Here is a 20,305-nt window from a genome sequence, read left to right on the forward strand (position 1 = left end):
GCCTGGCTGGCTCAGTCAGAGGAGCATGCGACTTTTGATCTTGAGGTTGTGGGTTCAAGCCCTGCTTTGGGTGTAGAAATTACTTAAAATCTTCAAAAAAAATTGTTACTATTCCATTTGTATTTCTTGAATAATTTGTTAGTGTACATTCTTTTACTATTACCCTGAAGATAACTTTAAAAAAAAATAGATGTTTTGGGGCGCCTGGGTGGCTCAGTGGGTTAAGCCGCTGCCTTCGGCTCAGGTCATGATCTCAGGGTCCTGGGATCAAGTCCCGCATCGGGCTCTCTGCTCAGCAGGGATCCTGCTTCCCTCTCTCTCTCTCTCCCTCTCTCTGCCTGCCTCTCTATCTACTTGTGATCTCTCTCTGTCAAATAAATAAATAAAATCTTTAAAAAAAAAATAGATATTTCTATTTCTTTGTATTTTTTCTGTAGTGCTTAACAATTTGGGGAATCCAATAGATATTTGCCGTAAATTCTTAATTTGGTCTGTTCCCTTAATATTTTTAAAAAGACATGAAATATTTTTATGAATACAACGTTAAATACATTACTTTGACTGTTGTTTTCAGAATCACACCCAGAAAATTTGATACTGTTCAAGCATCCAAGGGTCATAAAGGTGGAATAATCACTAGTGATGTTGGCGACTTAACTTTAAGCAAGAGGGGAATGAGGACATCGTTTACATTTAGGAAAGTGAGGCAAACACCATGTAATTGCAGTAAGTATGTAGTTTTGGTTCCACTGTAAAATGGAGTAAATCTAGTGTAAAAATCTTTTAAAGTCCCATCAGAACCATGGAGAGCTTTGTTTTAACTTCTCTAATGGCATTTCTCATATTCTATGTAATGTTGTACTTAATGTAGATTTTTCTAACTGCCCCCATTGAGTTTATATTCCTTAAAGGCAGGGAATGCATTTTATTCATCTTCATTTTTCCCTAAATATAGTACTTAAGCATAGTTGGATGCCAAATAAACATTTTTTTTTAAATTGAAGGCACAGTTAAGAGTGCTAAATAAAATTTTAGGCCATTAAAATATCAGTTGTCACTCCGGCGGGCGCCCCCTCGACGCCTCCGCCGCCGCGCTCCCTCCCTCCGCCTCTTCCCCGGCGCGCCCGCCTGCTCCCTCGCTTCTCCCCCTTTTCCTCCTCCCCGTCCCCTCTCCTCCCCTCACCTCTTCCCTCCCTACCTCCCCCCTTCTCGATTTCCTCCCCCATCCCCTTGACTCTCCCCTCCCAGCCCTCGCTCCCTCGCTCGCCCTCAGCGCGGCCCCCGCCATGACGGAGGCGGGTGCCGGTGCCGGTGCCGCTGCTGCCGTCGCAGGGGGGGAGTCGGGTTCCCAGAAAGTAGCTTGATGAGTGTCCAAAGTAGCAGTGGAAGTTTGGAGGGGCCGCCATCTTGGTCCCAGCTCTCCACGTCTCCAACCCCGGGCTCGGCGGCGGCGGCCAGGTCCCTGCTGAATCACACGCCGCCATCCGGGAGGCCCAGGGAAGGTGCAATGGATGAGCTTCATAGTCTGGATCCAAGAAGGCAAGAATTACTGGAAGCTAGATTTACAGGAGTTGCAAGTGGGAGCACAGGGAGCACTGGCAGTTGCAGTGTTGGAGCAAAAGCCTCAACAAATAATGAAAGTTCTAATCACAGTTTCGGAAGCTTGGGATCTTTAAGTGACAAAGAATCTGAGACACCAGAGAAGAAACAATCAGAATCATCCAGAGGAAGAAAGAGAAAAGCAGAAAACCAGAATGAAAGTAGTCAGGGAAAAAGTATTGGGGGACGTGGCCACAAAATTAGTGACTATTTTGAATACCAAGGTGGGAATGGCTCAAGTCCAGTAAGAGGCATACCAACTGCCATCCGTTCTCCTCAGAATTCACATTCACATTCCACTCCTTCATCTGTTCGACCGAATAGCCCTTCTCCGACTGCGTTAGCTTTTGGGGACCACCCTGTTATACAACCAAAGCAGTTATCCTTTAAAATTACTCAGACTGATCTCACAATGCTGAAATTAGCAGCATTAGAAAGTAATAAAAACCAGGACCTGGAAAAGAAGGAAGGTCGTATAGATGACTTGCTCAGGGCTAACTGTGATCTCAGACGGCAAATAGATGAACAACAAAAATTACTTGAAAAATACAAAGAACGATTAAATAAGTGTATATCAATGAGCAAGAAGCTGCTTATTGAAAAGAGTACACAAGAAAAATTGTCAAGCAGAGAAAAGAGTATGCAAGACCGATTACGCCTTGGGCACTTCACAACAGTTAGACATGGTGCTTCATTTACTGAACAATAGACAGATGGTTTTGCGTTTCAGAATCTTGTGAAGCAACAAGAATGGGTGAATCAGCAAAGGGAAGATATTGAAAGGCAAAGGAAACTTCTAGCCAAACGCAAACCTCCCACGGCTAATAATTCTCAGGCACCCTCTACCAATTCTGAACCAAAACAAAGGAAAAACAAAGCAGTCAGTGGAGCAGAGAATGATCCTTTTGTTAGACCAAATTTACCACAACTGTTGACTTTGGCAGAATATCATGAACAGGAAGAAATTTTCAAACTTAGACTAGGACATCTCAAAAAGGAAGAGGCAGAAATCCAGGCAGAACTTGAACGTTTGGAAAGAGTCAGAAATCTTCATATTCGAGAGCTCAAAAGAATAAATAATGAAGATAATTCACAGTTCAAAGATCACCCAACGTTAAATGAAAGATACGTTAAATGAAAGATATCTGTTACTTCATCTGCTTGGTAGAGGTGGCTTTAGTGAAGTGTATAAGGCTTTTGACCTTTATGAACAAAGATATGCTGCTGTGAAGATTCACCAGCTTAATAAAAGCTGGAGGGATGAGAAGAAGGAAAACTACCACAAACACGCCTGCAGAGAATATAGAATACACAAAGAACTGGATCACCCTAGGATAGTTAAACTCTATGATTATTTCTCCTTGGATACAGATACGTTTTGTACAGTGTTAGAGTACTGTGAAGGCAATGACTTGGATTTCTATCTGAAGCAACATAAATTAATGTCAGAGAAGGAAGCTAGGTCTATTGTAATGCAGATTGTAAATGCACTAAGATATCTCAATGAAATCAAACCCCCTATTATACATTATGATCTTAAGCCAGGAAACATCCTTCTGGTAGATGGCACAGCATGTGGAGAAATCAAAATCACTGATTTTGGTCTGTCCAAGATCATGGATGATGATAGCTATGGTGTAGATGGAATGGATCTAACTTCTCAAGGGGCAGGCACTTACTGGTATTTACCTCCTGAGTGTTTTGTAGTTGGAAAAGAACCACCAAAGATTTCCAACAAGGTTGATGTGTGGTCAGTCGGTGTTATTTTCTTTCAGTGTCTTTATGGTAGAAAGCCATTTGGTCACAATCAATCACAACAAGACATTCTTCAAGAAAATACAATATTGAAAGCCACAGAAGTCCAGTTCCCTGTAAAACCAGTTGTAAGCAGTGAAGCAAAGGCCTTTATAAGACGCTGTCTAGCCTACCGAAAAGAAGATCGGTTTGATGTGCACCAACTGGCAAATGACCCATACCTTCTCCCGCATATGAGAAGATCGAATTCTTCAGGAAACTTACACATGGCTGGGCTTACAGCATCCCCCACACCCCCTTCCTCAAGCATCATCACTTACTGATTTTCCTCCAAAATTGGCATGATCTCTTTGAATTGCTTCCAGATACACACTTGAGTTTGAGAGCATTTGATTGTTTTCTGTTGGTTTTTTTTTTTTTTTTTTCCACACAGGACATGGTTGAGAACTATTTGTGAACTGAAGTTCTTCATGGCGTCATTTGTATGAGAGTGGATCATGGACAATGAATAAAATGTACACTTTTGACTATAACCTTGAGCAGTGAAGGATGACTGCCTGTTGCACAGAAACAGGAATACCATGTTAAGAAAAACTGTTTGGGGGAACACTGTAAATAACGTTTATAATACTTAAATACATTTGGTTGTTACTAGAGAGTTCTAATATGAAGGGTAGTTTTTCATTATTTAAAAACACATGGAAAAAATATTTCTAACACAAGAACTATAGTGCCTGGATACATTCTTCAGCATTCAGCAGTTAATCTGCTGAAACCAAAGTAAGAACTGAATGACAGTGACATTTGTGTTTCATAGTAGAATGTGAGAGTTAGAATCATTAGACATAGTTAGACTTTGTCACTTGCCTATTTTGGCTTTTACCAAGTTGTACCTCGAAACCATGTGTCCATTTTTGTTTTATTGGGTTTTTTTTCCACTAGTCATTAACAGGAGAGCTGTTACTCCTACATACTTTACACCTTTGACAAAATGAGCTGCTTGTTTTAAAATCAGTTGAATTCACTATCTCTGGTGTTTTCAACATGTTTGAATTAAGATATTTTCCCTTTGTTACCAGGCCTTGTTCATAAACAAGTGACAGTATGTAACCAAATGCAGATCAGACCAGTTCTATGCAGGATAATGATAAATTCCCTTCTAGCTCTATTGTAAATTGTTGTACAGATGTTGTATTTCAATTACCAAGTTTCAGCAGCTTATTCTTGTACAAATGTTTAAAAATATGGCTTTTCTAATTGGATATTGTATTTTTTTTTAAGTCTTCTTGAAGGCGCTTTAATTGCTGCTAAATGATGTTGCTTCTTTGCTAAAAAATCTAATGACCTCCTTAAAGGTGCAAGTTGACTGTACATCATAGAGAGATATTAAAGGCTGGCATTCATTAACAATCAAGGCATGTAAAAATGACCCATCTTGGACATATAGGGTTCACTAAATCAGATTCTTGGGTTCTAGGGCTGTGGAGCACATAGATAACTAGATTTATAAATTGTTCATGTTTATCCTACATTTCTAGAAGGTTCTTATCAGAAAGGTGAGATGATGGTCCCACAAATAAGTTTCTTGTGGTTTGTACAGATTTGTTAAAATGTGAACATTTCTAACTGCGTTGTATGGTAGAAACCATTATTTTTCAGGATGTTATATTTTACTCCTGTAAGAATTACTTGTCACGTTCACAATACTGATACTTGCATGTAAGTTGTCCACGTTGCCGAAAAAGGAGGTGATAACCACAGATTCTCCTTAATATTGTACAGTTAAACTGTGGCTCTTATTTCTCATGTTGCAAGCCATTTTGTTTCATTGTACATACAGACACATTGTCTCTTTAAGATGCTGCTGAAATTGTAGAGAATGTAGCCAAAACAGTAATAAACAATGACAATTAAAAAAAAATATATCAGTTGTACAAAAGTAGGTTTTATTGGAAACAGCTTGCCAAGTTTCTAAATTATTTCTAATTAACCCAGCGAGGAGTTAGAGATGACCAATTGTTCCATAGTAAGTAGATACTCTAAGGGAATACACAGTAGTTTGTGTTTTGGCCAATTTGGAAATCTAGGAGGGAATAAAAGAAATGCTCAAAAACTTGTCAAGGTGTTATTCTGAATTGTCTATACAAGTACATCATGGCCTGTATTTCTTGGACTCATTGAGTAAAAATCTCTTTCATTTTGTAAATAGTATGTGGTAGAAAACTTAAAATTGGTATATTTTATATCTTTTTCTTTTTTTTTGCTAAATTTGTTATCTTGATGTTAGTGAAGCTTAAAACAAATTTTTGTTTCTTTTTCTAAAAGTGTCATTGAGACCTTGAAACAGCAATTTTTTTTATCAATTAAAAAAGTGTATTTCATATTTGTTGAATGTCTGACACTGTCCCTAGTTTTACAAGATAACTGAAAATTAGAGCACGACCTTTCTCAAGGTTCCTGTTCTTGAGGAACCTGAGGTACAGTTGGAGAGACAAGCTGGTTTTCTTCTGCAGAGGTTTCTTTGTTGTGGAAATTAATTGAACGCAAGGCACAATATAGAAGGTCTGAATGTATATTCAGTTTACAGATGTTTTTCACATTCAAGGCCATCTTTTTGGATCCTTTTGGTAAAAATTTGTGAATTTTTAAGGATAAGTGTTGCCCCCCCCCTTTTTAAAGATTTTATTTATTTGAGAGAGATCACAAGTAGGCAGAAAGGCAGGCAGAGAGAGAGGAGGAAGCAGGCTCCCTGCCAACCAGAGAGCCTGATGTGGAGTCTCGATCCCAGGACCCCGGGATCATGACCTGAGCCGAAGGCAGAGGCTATAACCTGAGCCACCCAGGCGCCCCATCGGTTGCCCCTTTCTTTAGATTACTTAGCTGTTTATAATTTCTAAGACAGTAAAATGTTGCCAGGACCGGCTTAGGGTCACTGTCGCGGAGGCAGTAATGTAATCCTGATGTACCCAAGATACAAGGTAACCTGCCTCTTGTCAGCTGCACTTGTTAGAGCCGTCGGGCTTTCTTAAATTCTGCATGAAACGTTTAGAGTTGCCCTTCACACGGTAGCAGACACAAGCTCTCTCCCACCTCTTTCTCGAGGTTTGGCCCCCTCTGATTAGAGTTAGGGAGAATTCCTGAAGCCGTGCACGCTGCGGCCCACTTCTGAGCTGCCACGTGATTTCTCATTATTGCCTCTGTCCTGACTATGGCTTCTCCGGGAGCACCGCTCTTTCCTCCTGTCTCTGCTGCAGTAAAAAGATGTGTCTCATAGACTTCGGCCGAAGATAAAGGGAAATTACAGCATAACAGAGAGCAGGCAAGGATTTAAAATGAGTGTCAGACGGGTTGCAGGGAACAGGGAGCAACTGCAGAATCCATTTGATTAGGATGTTAATAGGGTAACAGTGTATCCTCAACGTCCTTTGTCATGTCCTTGAGTTGATGGTGTTCTCCTTAGGGTGTGTTGGTACTGTTGTCACTGAGATTGCGGGCTCTTGAGTCCCCACTGCCTGCATGCAAATCCTGGCTATGTGACTTACCGTCTTCGTCACTTCCGGATTGTTACTTAGCATTCTGTGCCTCAGTGTCCTCATCTGTGAAATGGATGCCGTAGTTCCAGCTCATGGAGTTACAGTGAGAATTGAGACCATCCGTACAAACTGCTTCAAATGGTGTTCATTAAATGCTTGTGGTCATAACCAAATGACACTTTCTCCTAGGTCTTGTTGTTTTCCCCAGAATGCTAAGGCCCCTGAACTCCTGTTTCCTTTCCTGACCAAGAGAAAAACCCTAACTCCTGTGAATTCATTAAATTTCTTCTGGTTAGGCCAGGCCCAACAAGATGCTTTCCTAAATTAAAGGACCCTTCATCCGCGGATGAACTAGGCACCTGCATTGTTAGGCGGTTGTAGAACTGCAGCTCATGTCTTAATACAGGTGGATTTTCCCTTCTTTTTACTTGGCCCCTCACTCACGAAATTGGACTTGTTGGGTAAGAGCTGTTTTTAAACTGTTAAATCAGAGCCTGCTTATCCCTTACCACCGAATTTGCATTGAATTGCTAGTTCATTTAAGAAAACATGATACCTTATGAACCACTGGATAGAGAAAAAAGGTTTATATTGCCTTCCTTTTCCATTAGGTTACCCTCTGGTCTGTGACAGCCAGATGAAGCAGACCTCCCTGTCGCTTCCCGGGAGCGCTCGAGAAGCCTCGCAGCTGGAGCGGGAGCACGTCCATCGGGTCTACGAGGAGATTGCCGGGCACTTCAGCAGCACGAGGCACACCCCGTGGCCGCGCGTCGTGGACTTCTTGAAAGCTTTGCCAAGTGGTTCGTTAGTGGCCGATGTTGGCTGTGGAAATGGAAAGTATCTTGGCATCAATCAGGACCTATACATGGTAAGTCACTTTGCTTCTGGCTCCCTTTTGGCTTTGTCTGTTGTTATCACCTTCTGCCTTCTGCTAGAATGCTGTTTTTTAGGTCACTGATGAAAAGTTATAACCAACAGATGGAAAATTTTTGAGTACTCCTTTTTTTTTTTATTCCCCTGAGAATTTGGGGGCATGCTTGCCATTATTTGTAGTGCATGTGTGTGTTTTCCCCCCTCCCTTTAGATTTTGCTTATTTTATCAGTAAAGCTATCTTAAATTTATTAAACTTTTTACAGGTCAGAAAGGATATTTAGAGAAACCACTTTCTTTGCTTCAATCCTTCTAAGTGTGAGGAAGTTAAAGCTGATATTTTTATCTGTCTGTTATAAATGAAGCAACTGAGACTCACAGACTATATTACTTCGCTGATGTCCTGTAATTAGGGGACAGAGCTGAAACTTGAACCCATGCCTCTGACGCCAAATATAGTGTTCTGTTATTCATAGTAGCAGAAAATAAAGGTTATTATTTGTTGGTGTCTTACTCTTGAGGAAACCAGGGCTTAAGGAGCTTAAGCCATGTGATCAGGGTTACAGTGCGAGGCGCAGGATCTGAATCCACTTCTTTCTGTTGCCAAATTTGTGTTTCCAGTTGCTATGGTTTCTTTCCTGCGATCCACTTTTTTTTTTTTTTCACTTTTTAAAAATTTCTTTTCAGCGTAACAGTATTCATTGTTTTTGCACCACACCCAGTGTTCCGTGCAATACGTGCCCTCCCTATTACCCACCACCTGGTTCCCCAACCTCCCACCACCGCCCCTTCAAAACCCTCTTGTTGTTTTTCAGAGTCCATAGTCTCTCATGGTTCATCTCCCCTTCCAGTTTCCCTCAACTCCCTTCTCCTCTCCATCTCCCCATGTCCTCCATGTTTTTTGTTATGCTCCACAAGTAAGTGAAACCATATGATACTTGACTCTCTCTGCTTGACTTATTTCACTCAGCATAATCTCCTCCAGTTCCGTCCATGTTGCTACAAAAGTTGGGTATTCATCCTTTCTGATGGAGGCATAATACTCCATTGTGTATATGGACCACATCTTCCTTATCCATTCGTCCGTTGAAGGGCATCTTGGTTCTTTCCACAGTTTGGCGACCGTGGCCATTGCTGCTATAAACATTGGGGTACAGATGGCCCTTCTTTTCACTACACCTGTATCTTTGGGGTAAATACCCAGCAGTGCAATTGCAGGGTCATAGGGAAGCTCTAATTTTAATTTCTTGAGGAATCTCCACACTGTTCTCCAAAGTGGCTGCACCAACTTGCATTCCCACCAACAGTGTAAGAGGGTTCCCCTTTCTCCACATCCTCTCCAACACACGTTGTTTCCTGTCTTGCTAATTTTGGCCATTCTAACTGGTGTCAGGTGGTATCTCAATGTGGTTTTAATTTGAATCTCCCTGATGGCTAGTGATGATGAACATTTTTTCATGTGTCTGATAGCCATTTGTATGTCTTCGTTGGAGAAGTGTCTGTTCATATCTTCTGCCCATTTTTTGATATGATTATCTGTTTTGTGTGTGTTGAGTTTGAGAAGTTCTTTATAGATCCTGGATATCAACCTTTTGTCTATACTGTCATTTGCAAATATCTTCTCCCATTCCGTAGGTTGTCTCTTTGTTTTGTTGACTGTTTCCTTGGCTGTGCAGAAGCTTTTGATCTTGATGAAGTCCCACAAGTTCATTTTCGCTTTTGTTTCCTTGGCCTTTGGAGACATATCTTGAAAGAAGTTGCTGTGGCTGATATCGAAGAGGTTACTGCCTATGTTCTCCTCTAGGATTCTGATGGATTCCTGTCTCACGTTGAGGTCTTTTATCCATTTCGAGTTTATCTTTGTGTACAGTGTAAGAGAATGGTCGAGTTTCATTCTTCTACATATCGCTGTCCAGTTTTCCGAGCACCATTTATTGAAGAGACTGTCTTTTTTCCATTGTATATTTTTTTCTGTTTTGTCGAAGATTATTTGACCATAGAGTTGAGGGTCCATATCTGGGCTCTCCACTCTGTTCCACTGGTCTATGTGTCTGTTTTTATGCCAGTACCACGCTGTCTTGGTGATCACAGCTTTGTAGTAAAGCTTGAAATCGGGTAACATGATGCCGCCAGTTTGGTTTTTGTTTTTCAACATTTCCTTATCAATTCGGGGTCTCTTCTGATTCCATACAAATTTTAGGATTATTTGCTCCAGCTCTTTGAAAAATACCGGTTGAATTTTGATCGGAACGGCATTAAAAGTATAGATTGCTCTAGGCAGTATAGACATTTTAACAATGTTTATTCTTCCAATCCAAGAGCATGGAACGGTCTTCCATCTTTTTGTGTCTTCTTCAGTTTCTTTCATGAGTGTTCTGTAGTTCCTCGAGTACAGATCCTTTACCTCTTTGGTTAGGTTTATTCCCAGGTATCTTATGGTTCTTGGTGCTACAGTAAATGGAATCGATTCTCTAATTTCCCTTTCTGTATTTTCATTGTTAGTGTCTAAGAAAGCCACTGATTTCTGTACATTGACTTTGTATCCTGCTACGTTACTGAATTGCTGTATGAGTTCTAGTAGTTTGGGGGTGGAGTCTTTGGGGTTTTCCATATAAAGAATCATGTCATCTGCGAAGAGAGAGAGTTTGACTTCTTCCTTGCCAATTTGGATACCTTTTATTTCTCTTTGTTGTCTGATTGCTGTTGCTAGGACTTCTAATACTATGTTGAACAAGAGTGGTGAGAGTGGGCATCCTTGTCGTGTTCCTGATCTCAACGGGAAGGCTGCAAGCTTTTTCCCATTGAGGATGATATTTGCTGTGGGTCTTTCATAGATAGATTTTATGAAGTTCAGGAATGTTCCCTCTATCCATATACTTTGAAGCGTTTTAATCAGGAACGGATGCTGGATTTTGTCCCTGCAGTCACTTTTTTTTCTGCCGTGCTGGGAAGGAGATCGCTCTCCCTATACTGGTGCATTATTGTAAATACCCATGTCAGCACTGCTCCGAGAGGACCAAAGCTTTCCTTTCTCAAGATTAGGGGCAGGAGGACTAGAGTCAGGAGGGTGGGTAGGGACAACGAGAGCAGTGCGCACCCAGGGGTCCCTGGAGGATGTCGTTTGGCGCATCATCTGTATCTTTACTCCCTCCATGAGCAAAGTGAGTTATGCTGCGCTTGAGGAAAGGCAGGGTTCATGCATTAGGAGACAGATATTTCATCGAGAGCAGACATTAGTATCCATCTATTGTCATTATGTTTACAACTAAATTTTAGTCTAAGAAGAATAAGGTCTAATGAGTTAGGTTTGTTCACGTGGAAGAATTCTCGGTGCGCCACTTAAAATCAGTGACGTCTTCTGAGACTGTCATCTTAAGGTGGTGTCCAGAACGTCCCTCAGGGAGCTCTGCTCTTGCACCTTCTTTCCGTGAGTGGTCTAACTCACGGCTTTATCGGGCCCGACGGCACCTGTGGCCGCGAAGCTGGGTGGAACGGAGTCCTTCCGACCACCTTATCCTGTTACAGTTGAGAAACATGATTTGCCAAAAATCTGAATCTGTTCAAGAAGGAATTCACGTGGAAGAATTAGGAAATCACAAGTATAGTCACTCTCCATTCTTATATTCATTTTGTGGTTGGCACGTGCGATTCGCAGAGCCTGCTGCGGGCCCGACCTCTCGGGAAGGCTCCGTAGGTATTGGTTCGGTGCGGGATTGAAGACGCCTTGTCCGGCTGGAGTTCAGTGTTCGTTATACCAGAAACGGAGTCACGGATGGTAGAGGGAAGCTGTTGAAGCTCTTGCCTGTGTATTTGAATGTATTTTGAGGAGCTGTCTTCGAGCCTGAAAATGTGTGCATTTTTTTGATATTCATGAGGAGGTGTCACCTGGGACATTCATTCTAAGTATGCATACATAGGATTGCCTCAGAATTAAAAAAAAGTTTATAGTATTATTACATGCTTCCTTAACAAAATGTATTTTTTAAATACTAGCTTAAGCCCTCATGGAGATTGTTTTATAAGTTGTCTTTCATTTTTAAATTTCTTTTTCTTTTTTTAATTAACATATAATGTATTATTTGTTTCAGGGATATTTTTCTTTTTTTCTTATTTCTTTTTTTAAAATTAGCATATAATGTATTATTTGTTTTAGGGGTATCTTTTTTTTTTTAAGATTTATGTATTTATTTGAGAGATAGAATGAGAGAGGAGGAGAGAGAGTGTGAGAGGGAGGTGGGTGAGAGGGGGAAGCAGACTCCCTGCTGAGCAGGGAGCCCGATGCGGGACTCGATCATCACCTGAACCAAAGAGAGACGATTAACCAACTGAGCCACCCACGCACCACTGCTTTTCACTTTTTAGATGTCTTTAGTTACTCTTCATTTCTGTCATCAGCACTGGCTGCTGCCTTTATGTTCAGAGGTAAATTTTGTAGGCAGAGACTTTATACCTTCAGGAAACTTGCCGCCTTTACCAACAGTAGATGAGATAGTATGTACCCAGAGCTCAGCCCGACTCACTCACTAAGTGATGATTCTGTGCATTGGTCTCAGACCACTTTCAACCTGACTGTGTTTCTCAGATAAATAACTACTTAATACATTGTAGGGACTTTCTTGGTTGCTGTAAATAGTTGGGATTGCAGAGCTGATAATAATAATGCCAGTTATCTGTTGATAATGTAAGATGTGTTTCTGTAAGACCCTTCTGAATATTTCTGGTTTTGTTTTGCTTTGTGTGTGAACCGTTGACTACCCCAGTAATGGAAAGGACAGAATGGCCACTAACAGTGTGTGCGAAGTGCTGGGCTGTGTTTTCTCACAGGGTGTAGGAGATCATTTTACTGCTCCCATTTTACCAACAGGAAAACGGGCCCAAGGTTCCATGGTGTCAGGAGAAGTGTTAGAACCTTGTTCTAGCAGCAGGGTCTATATTCTGTGGCGTTCTGCTAACAGAGATCTTAAAGGCCAACTCTGCGGACAGAACAGCTGGCTGTCATCTCAGATGTAGCAGAAATCACCTACTTGGCACATCATGGAAGCCTGTTGATGGTTTGTTGAGTAGCGAGGAGCAAACCTGTGAGTTCGCTTTCAGTTTCTCATGCGAAGCGGAATATACAGCGCTGTGTCCTGTAACCTTGAAGGAGATGGACAGACTCGGAACGAACGGCTTGGCCTTCACCCAGAGTGACAGACACTGAGGATACCTGGATTTCTCTTTGTATCTAGAACCCAGGATGAGAAGTTGTGTCCACCCTTTGTTCTGTGTAGTTGTTGTAACATTTGCAGAGTGAATGAAGCATTTAATACACATCATTTCATTTGGTTCTCATCTCAACCCTAAGAAGTAGGCATTTTTATGACTAAACAGACGTTTAGTGGCTTTCCTCGATCATTCAGCTAGTTTAGCTTGAGACTTCTGGTTGCTGTTTTCCTGGTAGTTGACGGGCTTCGCCCGTTCCACGCACTCTGAACCCCTTACTGCCAGTGTCGTCTCCCTATCGTGCTTGTTTCCTTAGTAGCTTAAAAAATGTGGTATTTTTTTAAGTAATAAAACTAATACAGCTGCAATTCAGAAAATGGACAAAAAGGAAAGGTGTTTGCCTGTAATCTTAACCCCTAATAGAGTACTTTGTTGTGAGAGATGTCCTTCCCGTGTTTTCCCTGTAACCTGTGTCGTCCCGGGTGTGCGTACGCCTTGATGACTCATTCATATGGCTTCGTACTTCCATGTGAGTGTGTGGCCTTACACAGTTCCCAGACTTGGTAACACTCGGTGAGGGAGAGGCTACTGGACGCTTCGTCATGTTCAGTGTGGGGTTTTTATAAACGACACAGGGACAAGCATCTGCCCTGAGAAACAGTCTGACAGGAAGGAAGAACATGGGGTTTGGAGTGAGAAAAGCCCAGGTCTGAATCTCTGTGCTGCCACTGAACTATTTTACCTTGGGGCGGATGACTTACCTGTGGTGAGACAAGTCTTCCTCATTTGCCGTGTAATAGCAGCAGCTAACTTCCGGGTGTGTGTTCAGGGTTGAGGTCATTAATACAGAATCTGCCGTCATATCTGGTGGCTGCTCCAGTTAAAAGGCAATTTTGTTTTGTTTTTTTAGCTCGCTTAGCTTTTTTTGTCTTTTGGATTTTTTTTTGGGATGAATTTTTAGAAGAACAATTATTGGGTCAAAAGTTATACATGTTTTTGGGGTGCCTGGTGGCTCAGTTGGTTGAGCATCCAACCCTTGATCTCAGCTCAGGTCTTGATCTCAGGGTTGTGAGTTCAAGCCCCGCACGAGACTGTGCTGGGCGTGGAGCCTACTTAAAAAAAAAAAAAGTTGTGAACATTTTATCCTCCTTAAAAAGTGGTGCACCAGATAGCTCTTGGAAATCGGTGGCGTCCGTTTGTTCTGTCCTAGAGCTTCAGAGAGCAGGTTTTCTTACTGCCATCACCGTGGTGTGTTTTGGTTTTAAAATATTTTCAATACTTCACTGGAAGAAAGATGAAACCTTGTTTTGTAGTTTGCACCTCTGACCACTAGGTTGAATGTTCTTTCATTTTTTACCAGGCTTTCAGGAATTGCATGTTTAATGTTTTGTGGAAGATTTTAAAAATTAGTAAGTATGCATTTCAAACCCAGTCAGTGTGTGTTTTCATGTCACTGGCTATCCAGCACACAGAATTACATAGCCTCACATAGTCCTTTAATAAGTGTGAGTATTTATAAATTGTATTTATAAATAAGCCCTATTCTGTCATACTTGACATTACGCAATGTGATTAGGGAGCCCTTCACATTCTGGGTACTGTCCTTGGTTCCAAAGACTTACGGAAATTTAAAAATGGAAAGGGAAGAGAGCAAATTAGTGATGATTTGACGAAGATTGTGTGTAAGACTTGGGCAGAGTAAGCACAGGATGGAGGTCGTGCGCCAGGTCGTGTGAGTCCTGTCTACACTCGACCTGCTGGTTTGTGAGTCAAACCACCCTGGTCTCTTGTTGGCACAGGGGAGCCCCCCATACAGATGTGCAGCGGCCTGGCAGTGGGAGGAAGGACATTTCCTCTGGTTTGGTTTGGCTGCTGTTCTCCTTGTTCTGCTTTCTCGTGGTTTTCGGGCAATAACTTTCCTTCTTCATTGAGCTCTCTCTCCTGGTATTTGTTTTGTAGTAAAGTTGGGTTTTTTCCTGTTGACTTTTAGCAAGATCTATAGCAATCTGTCAGAATTGGACTGACTTGAGACTTCTGACTCCGTTAACTGAATTTTATTGTGAAATAAGGTGACAAGCCCTGGAATGTAACACACGTATTATGTGAATAGGATTGTCAGCCTGATACTGTGGCTGCTGGCTCAGCAGCATAGAATATGGAAGAAAAGACATAAAAGTAAGTCAGTTATGTATCCCACGGAGGTAAAGACAGGAGTCAATTGGGAATTGCGCTGCTGTTGCTAGGAATGAGCCCTTCGTACTTTCTCGCCTTAAGATATATCAAGGGGACATTGCTGTGCTTTACCTCTAGCTTGGTGCCTTTCATTAATGCCTCAAAAATTAATGCAGCTCTGGGATGGAATATAGAAGCTGTTTAATACCACTTGGAAATTGAGCAGATTCATGGTAAGTCTGGCTAGCATGGCAGCATGATTTAACTTAGTAAGACTTGTTTTGACATGAGGACTCTTATTCTTTATTCTGGGATAGGCTGAGGGAACCCTAATGATCAGTGCTCACTGCATCTTAAATTCAAATGAGCAAATCCAAGCTTGAGGTGGCCGCTTCTGTCTGCTGAATTCTTTCACGTTGCTTCTTCTCTCTTGTAAAGAATGAGTTAAGAAGCAATATCTGGGGATAATTATTAATTAGTGATTTAATATTTCTCATGCCACTCCCATCGTCTCTCAGTTTACCTGTGCATATTGTGCATTGCTCTGGTCCTACACACACACACACACACTCACACACACACGCACACACAGGGTACTCTCGGGACTAAACAGCAAAACTGGGTACAAAAATTACAGCAGAGCTGGAGAGGAGACCGACAGTCCTGCTCCCAAACATGTTGAGCAGAACCGAGCCCTTGTGGAGGGCACAAGAGGCCTCCCTGCCTGGGGACATGAAGGGACGCTGCTGTTCCCCCATGATGGTTGGCTTAGACTAAAAGGTTTCATTAAATAGCATTTTACAAAGTTTGAATTAAGCACTTTATTCTTGATGTATGTAGGTTAGGTGTTGAACAGAACAAGACTCAAAAGCTTTAAAAAAGTGAAATTAATTATTTTACTTTTTTATTGTTTGGGGATTTTATTTTCTGACTGTACAGTAACATGTATTGCAAGGTAAAAAGAAGCGGGCAAAGACCGCAGCCGTCCTCCTGCTGTGGGGGCCAGCACAGTAGAATTTATGTCGTGTTGCGAGACACCTGTAGCCCCCCACAAAGGACCAGACGTCTGTGTTTTGGGGATGGTTTCTGTTACACAAAGCTCTGCATTCTGGTCGGTGATGCACTGGATGCCAGTGGGGACTTCCCGTGTCCACCTCTGTTGTCTTTACTCCGCTTCGTGTGTTTCCGCGCGCGGCTCCGAGTTCGGTTCGACTCCGGGGCCGAGGGAAAGGCTGCCCTGCGGGTACCGGACGGACCTTGGCGCCGGCTGGAGGGACTGAGACGCTCCCGGCCTCCCAGCGTTTCCCGCGGGCGTGAGATCTGCCGCAGAGCGTGTGCTAGTGAGTACGCTGTGGCTCGGGAGCTCTCGGTTCGTCCAAACAACCCGTTCCAGAATTCTCTCTCTCTCTCTGCCGCAGATCGGCTGTGATCGCAGCCAGAGCCTCGTGGACATCTGCGGCGAGCGGCGCTTCCAGGCCCTGGTCGGGGATGCGCTGGCCGTGCCCTTGCGCAGCGGCTCGTGCGACGCATGCCTCTCCATCGCGGTGATTCACCACCTCGCCACTGCCGTGAGTGTTGCCTCTGTCTCCCCAGAACTGCAGCTCGGGGCAGGATGTGGTCCCGGGAGGCCGCGGTGGACCTGATCGCAGCTTCTCCGGTCTCCCGGTCCTCTCCCTGGTGGCCGGGCCCTTCGCCGCCTTCGCAAAGGAGGTACACGGCGGAGCTCCCGCGAGGCCGAAGTGGTGGGTGGGGGGACGCGCTTTTAGTGCCGCCTGGTTCTGCCTGCGGCCCGGCCCGAGTGTTCCCGGGTCCAGGGGCTCCACAGTTCCGCTGTCACACAGCGGGGAGCTCCCCCCACCGCGGGCCCGCACCTGCCTCCCTGACCTTTGCTGTCCCCTCCTTCCCGCCTGCTTGTCTTCTTTTTTCAAAGCTCCGGTGTTGAGGAGCGGTCACTCTTGCTTCTAATCGTCACAGACGTTCCTGGTTTTGAAACAAGTGAATGTAATGTTTTATATTTTTCTTAAAAGAAAAAACAGCTTGTTTCTCCGTGTGTCAGGGGTTTCTCCCTAACCTAAGCAATGATCTTACAGATTCCCCTGGGAGCCGGCTGATCACCCGGCATCTCCGTACACCTGACGAGCTTACCTGACTTCAAAATGAAATCAAGTGGATAACCACCTCTGCTTCTGCTCTATTAACACAATTAAACATGCCCTTTTCCCTGTTTCTCTGACACGTTTTACCCCCTCAGTCGCAGAACAAAATTTCCCTTTTTCTTCTTTTTTGCTTTGTATTTTGGAGATTTTGGGGGCTGTTCATTGTAATGAAAACAGCCCTGTCATCACTTACAGGGTGATGACTGTTCCCTGTTTGCTCTCTGCCTTTCCTCTCGGTCGATAAAGGGCAACGTGGTTTTTTTCACTAGGAGCGCAGAGTGGCGGCTCTCCGAGAACTTGTTCGACTCCTGAGGCCTGGTGGGACAGCACTGGTTTATGTCTGGGCGATGGAACAGGAATATAATAAGAAGAAATCCAAGTATCTTAGAGAAAACAGAGTTAGCCAAGGAAAGGAACAGGAGATGGACAGTGACGCGGCAGCGGTGCCCGAGTCACTGGGAGGGCAGGTGCCTGACGTGGGTGACCAGGACGCCCCGTGTTGTGTCGCCGCCATTCCCGACTGCCCGGGGGAAGGGGGTAACGCCAGCGATGTCACGGATGCCAAGCTACCTGTTCACACTAACAGGACTTCTTTTCATGCTCAAGACTTACTGGTTCCCTGGCACCATAAGGGCAGCCCCGGGAAGGGCAAGCCTGTTGGTGCAGCAGGATCCCGGGCTCCGGGCGCCGTGTTCCATCGTTACTACCACGTGTTCCGTGAGGGCGAGCTGGAGGCAGCCTGCCAGACCCTGAGTTGTGTCCGCCTGCTGCAGAGCTACTATGACCAGGGCAACTGGTGTGTGGTTCTTCAGAAGGTCTGATTGTCTCTGTGAAGACCGATACAGGCAAAGACGCTCATTTGGTTTCTTAAAGGAAGCTAAACTTACTGTCTTTTTCATTCAAGAGAAAATGAGTGGAAAAGTCCCAGAGGAGCATGCCTAAGACAAATTTGGGAGCCGAGATTACTTAGGACCCATCTAGTCCGCTGCTGTGGCTGATCTCATTTTATCCTCCTGCATGGGGAGGAACAGGGTGGTTTGTACAAGTGACTGAGGTCATCTGTGAAGTGTTTGGGGTGAGAAAACAGCACATTGAAGATTAAGTTCTGCTGTACATGTTATTGATTGAGCTAAATCACATAGAATCTTAGTAATGTAATCGTACAACGTTTTAATAAAGAAAATATTCTTGGTCAATAGAGAGCTGTCTGAAGTTTTATATTTGATGATTAACTCTATAAAATCACAGCTGATAACCACTCTGTCCCCTTGCCTTACTGTCATAGGGCACGGCACACAGTAGGTGCTCAGTAAGATGTTAGTCCATCAGATAATAGCCACACCTGAATAGGAACGTCATCCAACAAATCCTCACCGAACCCGCACTACGCATCAGTTACTATGCTAGGAACTGGGTGTGCGGCAGCGAACAAGAACAAAAGCTCTTGCCCTCCTGGAACTTCGTTGTAGAAGGACAGACAATAAGCAAATAAGCAGACACTGTGTGCTAGATGGCGCTGAATGCCATGGGGGAAAGTAAGATAGTGGGAGGGTTTATTTTTAAGTGGCTGAGATAACCACTAATCCTGACGGTAGTTTATTAGCAAGAATTAACTGGTCCCCCAATGCATTGAGTTGGGTGTTACGCTCTTATAACTCCTTTGTTTAAATAGCAAAAGTTAGTATTGTCAGACCTAATTATGCCCGTAATGCCGAGCTGCGGTGTCCCATTGGGTATTTCTAGTTCATTCATCGTTGGTTCTCGTCTGGGTGCAATCAGCAGTTTTCACCTACAACTATGTCGTAGTTACTCAGTTAACTTACTATTTCCGATGAATTTCCAGGAGGAGTAAAGTTAGAAAGTTGATCATAGGTCAAATGATCACACAGAAAGGAAAGTACTTTTTTTTTTTTAAACCACTTTACTGCCGGTGTGCATTGCTTTATAGTCGTAATGCTTAAAAGACAACTTCAAGGAAAATTGCTTTCCATAAGTGATGATGCCTAGACGATTGTATCTCTTGTTAATGTTAGTGATGTTTGTTTTCAAACATCAGGCTTCCAGAAACCGGGGTGACCAATAGGTCTTAGGTGAGGCAATGATTATTTTTGTCATGGAATTTCACTGCAAGATTATAATTGTTCCCTCCAGATGAATTTATAAGGTTCATGATATGGAAAGAAAAAAACCAGATGGCTAAAAAGCAGTTTTAATCTGATAGATATTCTAGGACTTCATATCACAATTTGAGGTTCAGATCATGCTAATAAATTTTAAACTCTGGATGGAATTGATTTCCAAGGAAGACACAAATACCAACATTACCTCAGGAAGAGGTAGAAAATAGAAATGGAATTCAGAACTTGGCTTTTGAAGCAGATCTGAAGTTGAACTCTCAATCTGCCTTTTTTTTTTTTTTTAAGCTGTGGGACTCTGGACAAATTCCCTAACTTCTCCATGCTTCAGTGTCTCAGCTGTAAAGTTGGAAGATTTATTATGAAATTAGCTGTAATAATACTTACAGAGCTCTTACAGTAGTATAAGAACATCGTAAGCATTTGGGAAGAATGTTTATTACCGTTACTCCCAGAGAAAGCCCACAAGAGTTTTAGGTATTGAGTGATATCAAATCTGATTTGTTAAAGGTATAATTAAAACCTATGTTTTTACTGATTTTTTTTTATCTGCTTTGTTCTTATCAGGTGAAACATATGTATCAAAATTTCCCTCTATGATTATGAATCTCTCTATTTGTCCTTCTAGGTCTATCAATAATAACAAGGCAAAACTGGAAAAAGTCCCTCTGTCTATCAGAAGTAGTGAGTAAATGACGTTAATTCATTGTTACTGCATGAGCGACGACAGTGAATAAACTGTCCTTACAAGGTACATTAAGCTGCGTCGAAGAAGGAATAACGGAATGACTTCTGCAGAGTTCAGGTGTGTCTTTCCAGACCACCTTCACTTCTGACGCCAACTGCCAGTTCGGGGGCTCCCACGAGCCCCCTCGGGCTTGA

At 43.0% G+C, this 20,305-nt stretch overlaps 2 protein-coding genes across 3 annotated transcripts in view; both read left to right on the forward strand.

Moving 5' to 3' along the window:
- Positions 1-18,479, forward strand: part of ALKBH8 (alkB homolog 8, tRNA methyltransferase) — a 55,968-nt gene extending 37,489 nt beyond the window's left edge. For both annotated transcript variants that reach the window (XM_046016588.1, XM_046016589.1), the window contains exons 9-12: positions 575-726; positions 7,499-7,755; positions 16,551-16,700; positions 17,558-18,479. In XM_046016588.1, coding sequence (XP_045872544.1) covers positions 575-726; positions 7,499-7,755; positions 16,551-16,700; positions 17,558-18,109 — 1,111 coding nt within the window. In that variant the 3' untranslated portion in view covers positions 18,110-18,479. The remainder of the gene's footprint in view (positions 1-574; positions 727-7,498; positions 7,756-16,550; positions 16,701-17,557) is intronic.
- Positions 1,069-5,275, forward strand: LOC123949230 (serine/threonine-protein kinase tousled-like 1). The gene is given in 2 exon segments (XM_046016587.1): positions 1,069-2,710; positions 2,712-5,275. Coding segments are annotated over 2 exon segments (2,313 nt in total). The 5' UTR covers positions 1,069-1,363; the 3' UTR covers positions 3,678-5,275.
- Positions 18,480-20,305: the final 1,826 nt, after the last annotated feature.

Source organism: Meles meles, chromosome 8, assembly GCF_922984935.1.
Source record: "Meles meles chromosome 8, mMelMel3.1 paternal haplotype, whole genome shotgun sequence".
Taxonomy (NCBI): Eukaryota; Metazoa; Chordata; class Mammalia; order Carnivora; family Mustelidae; genus Meles; species Meles meles.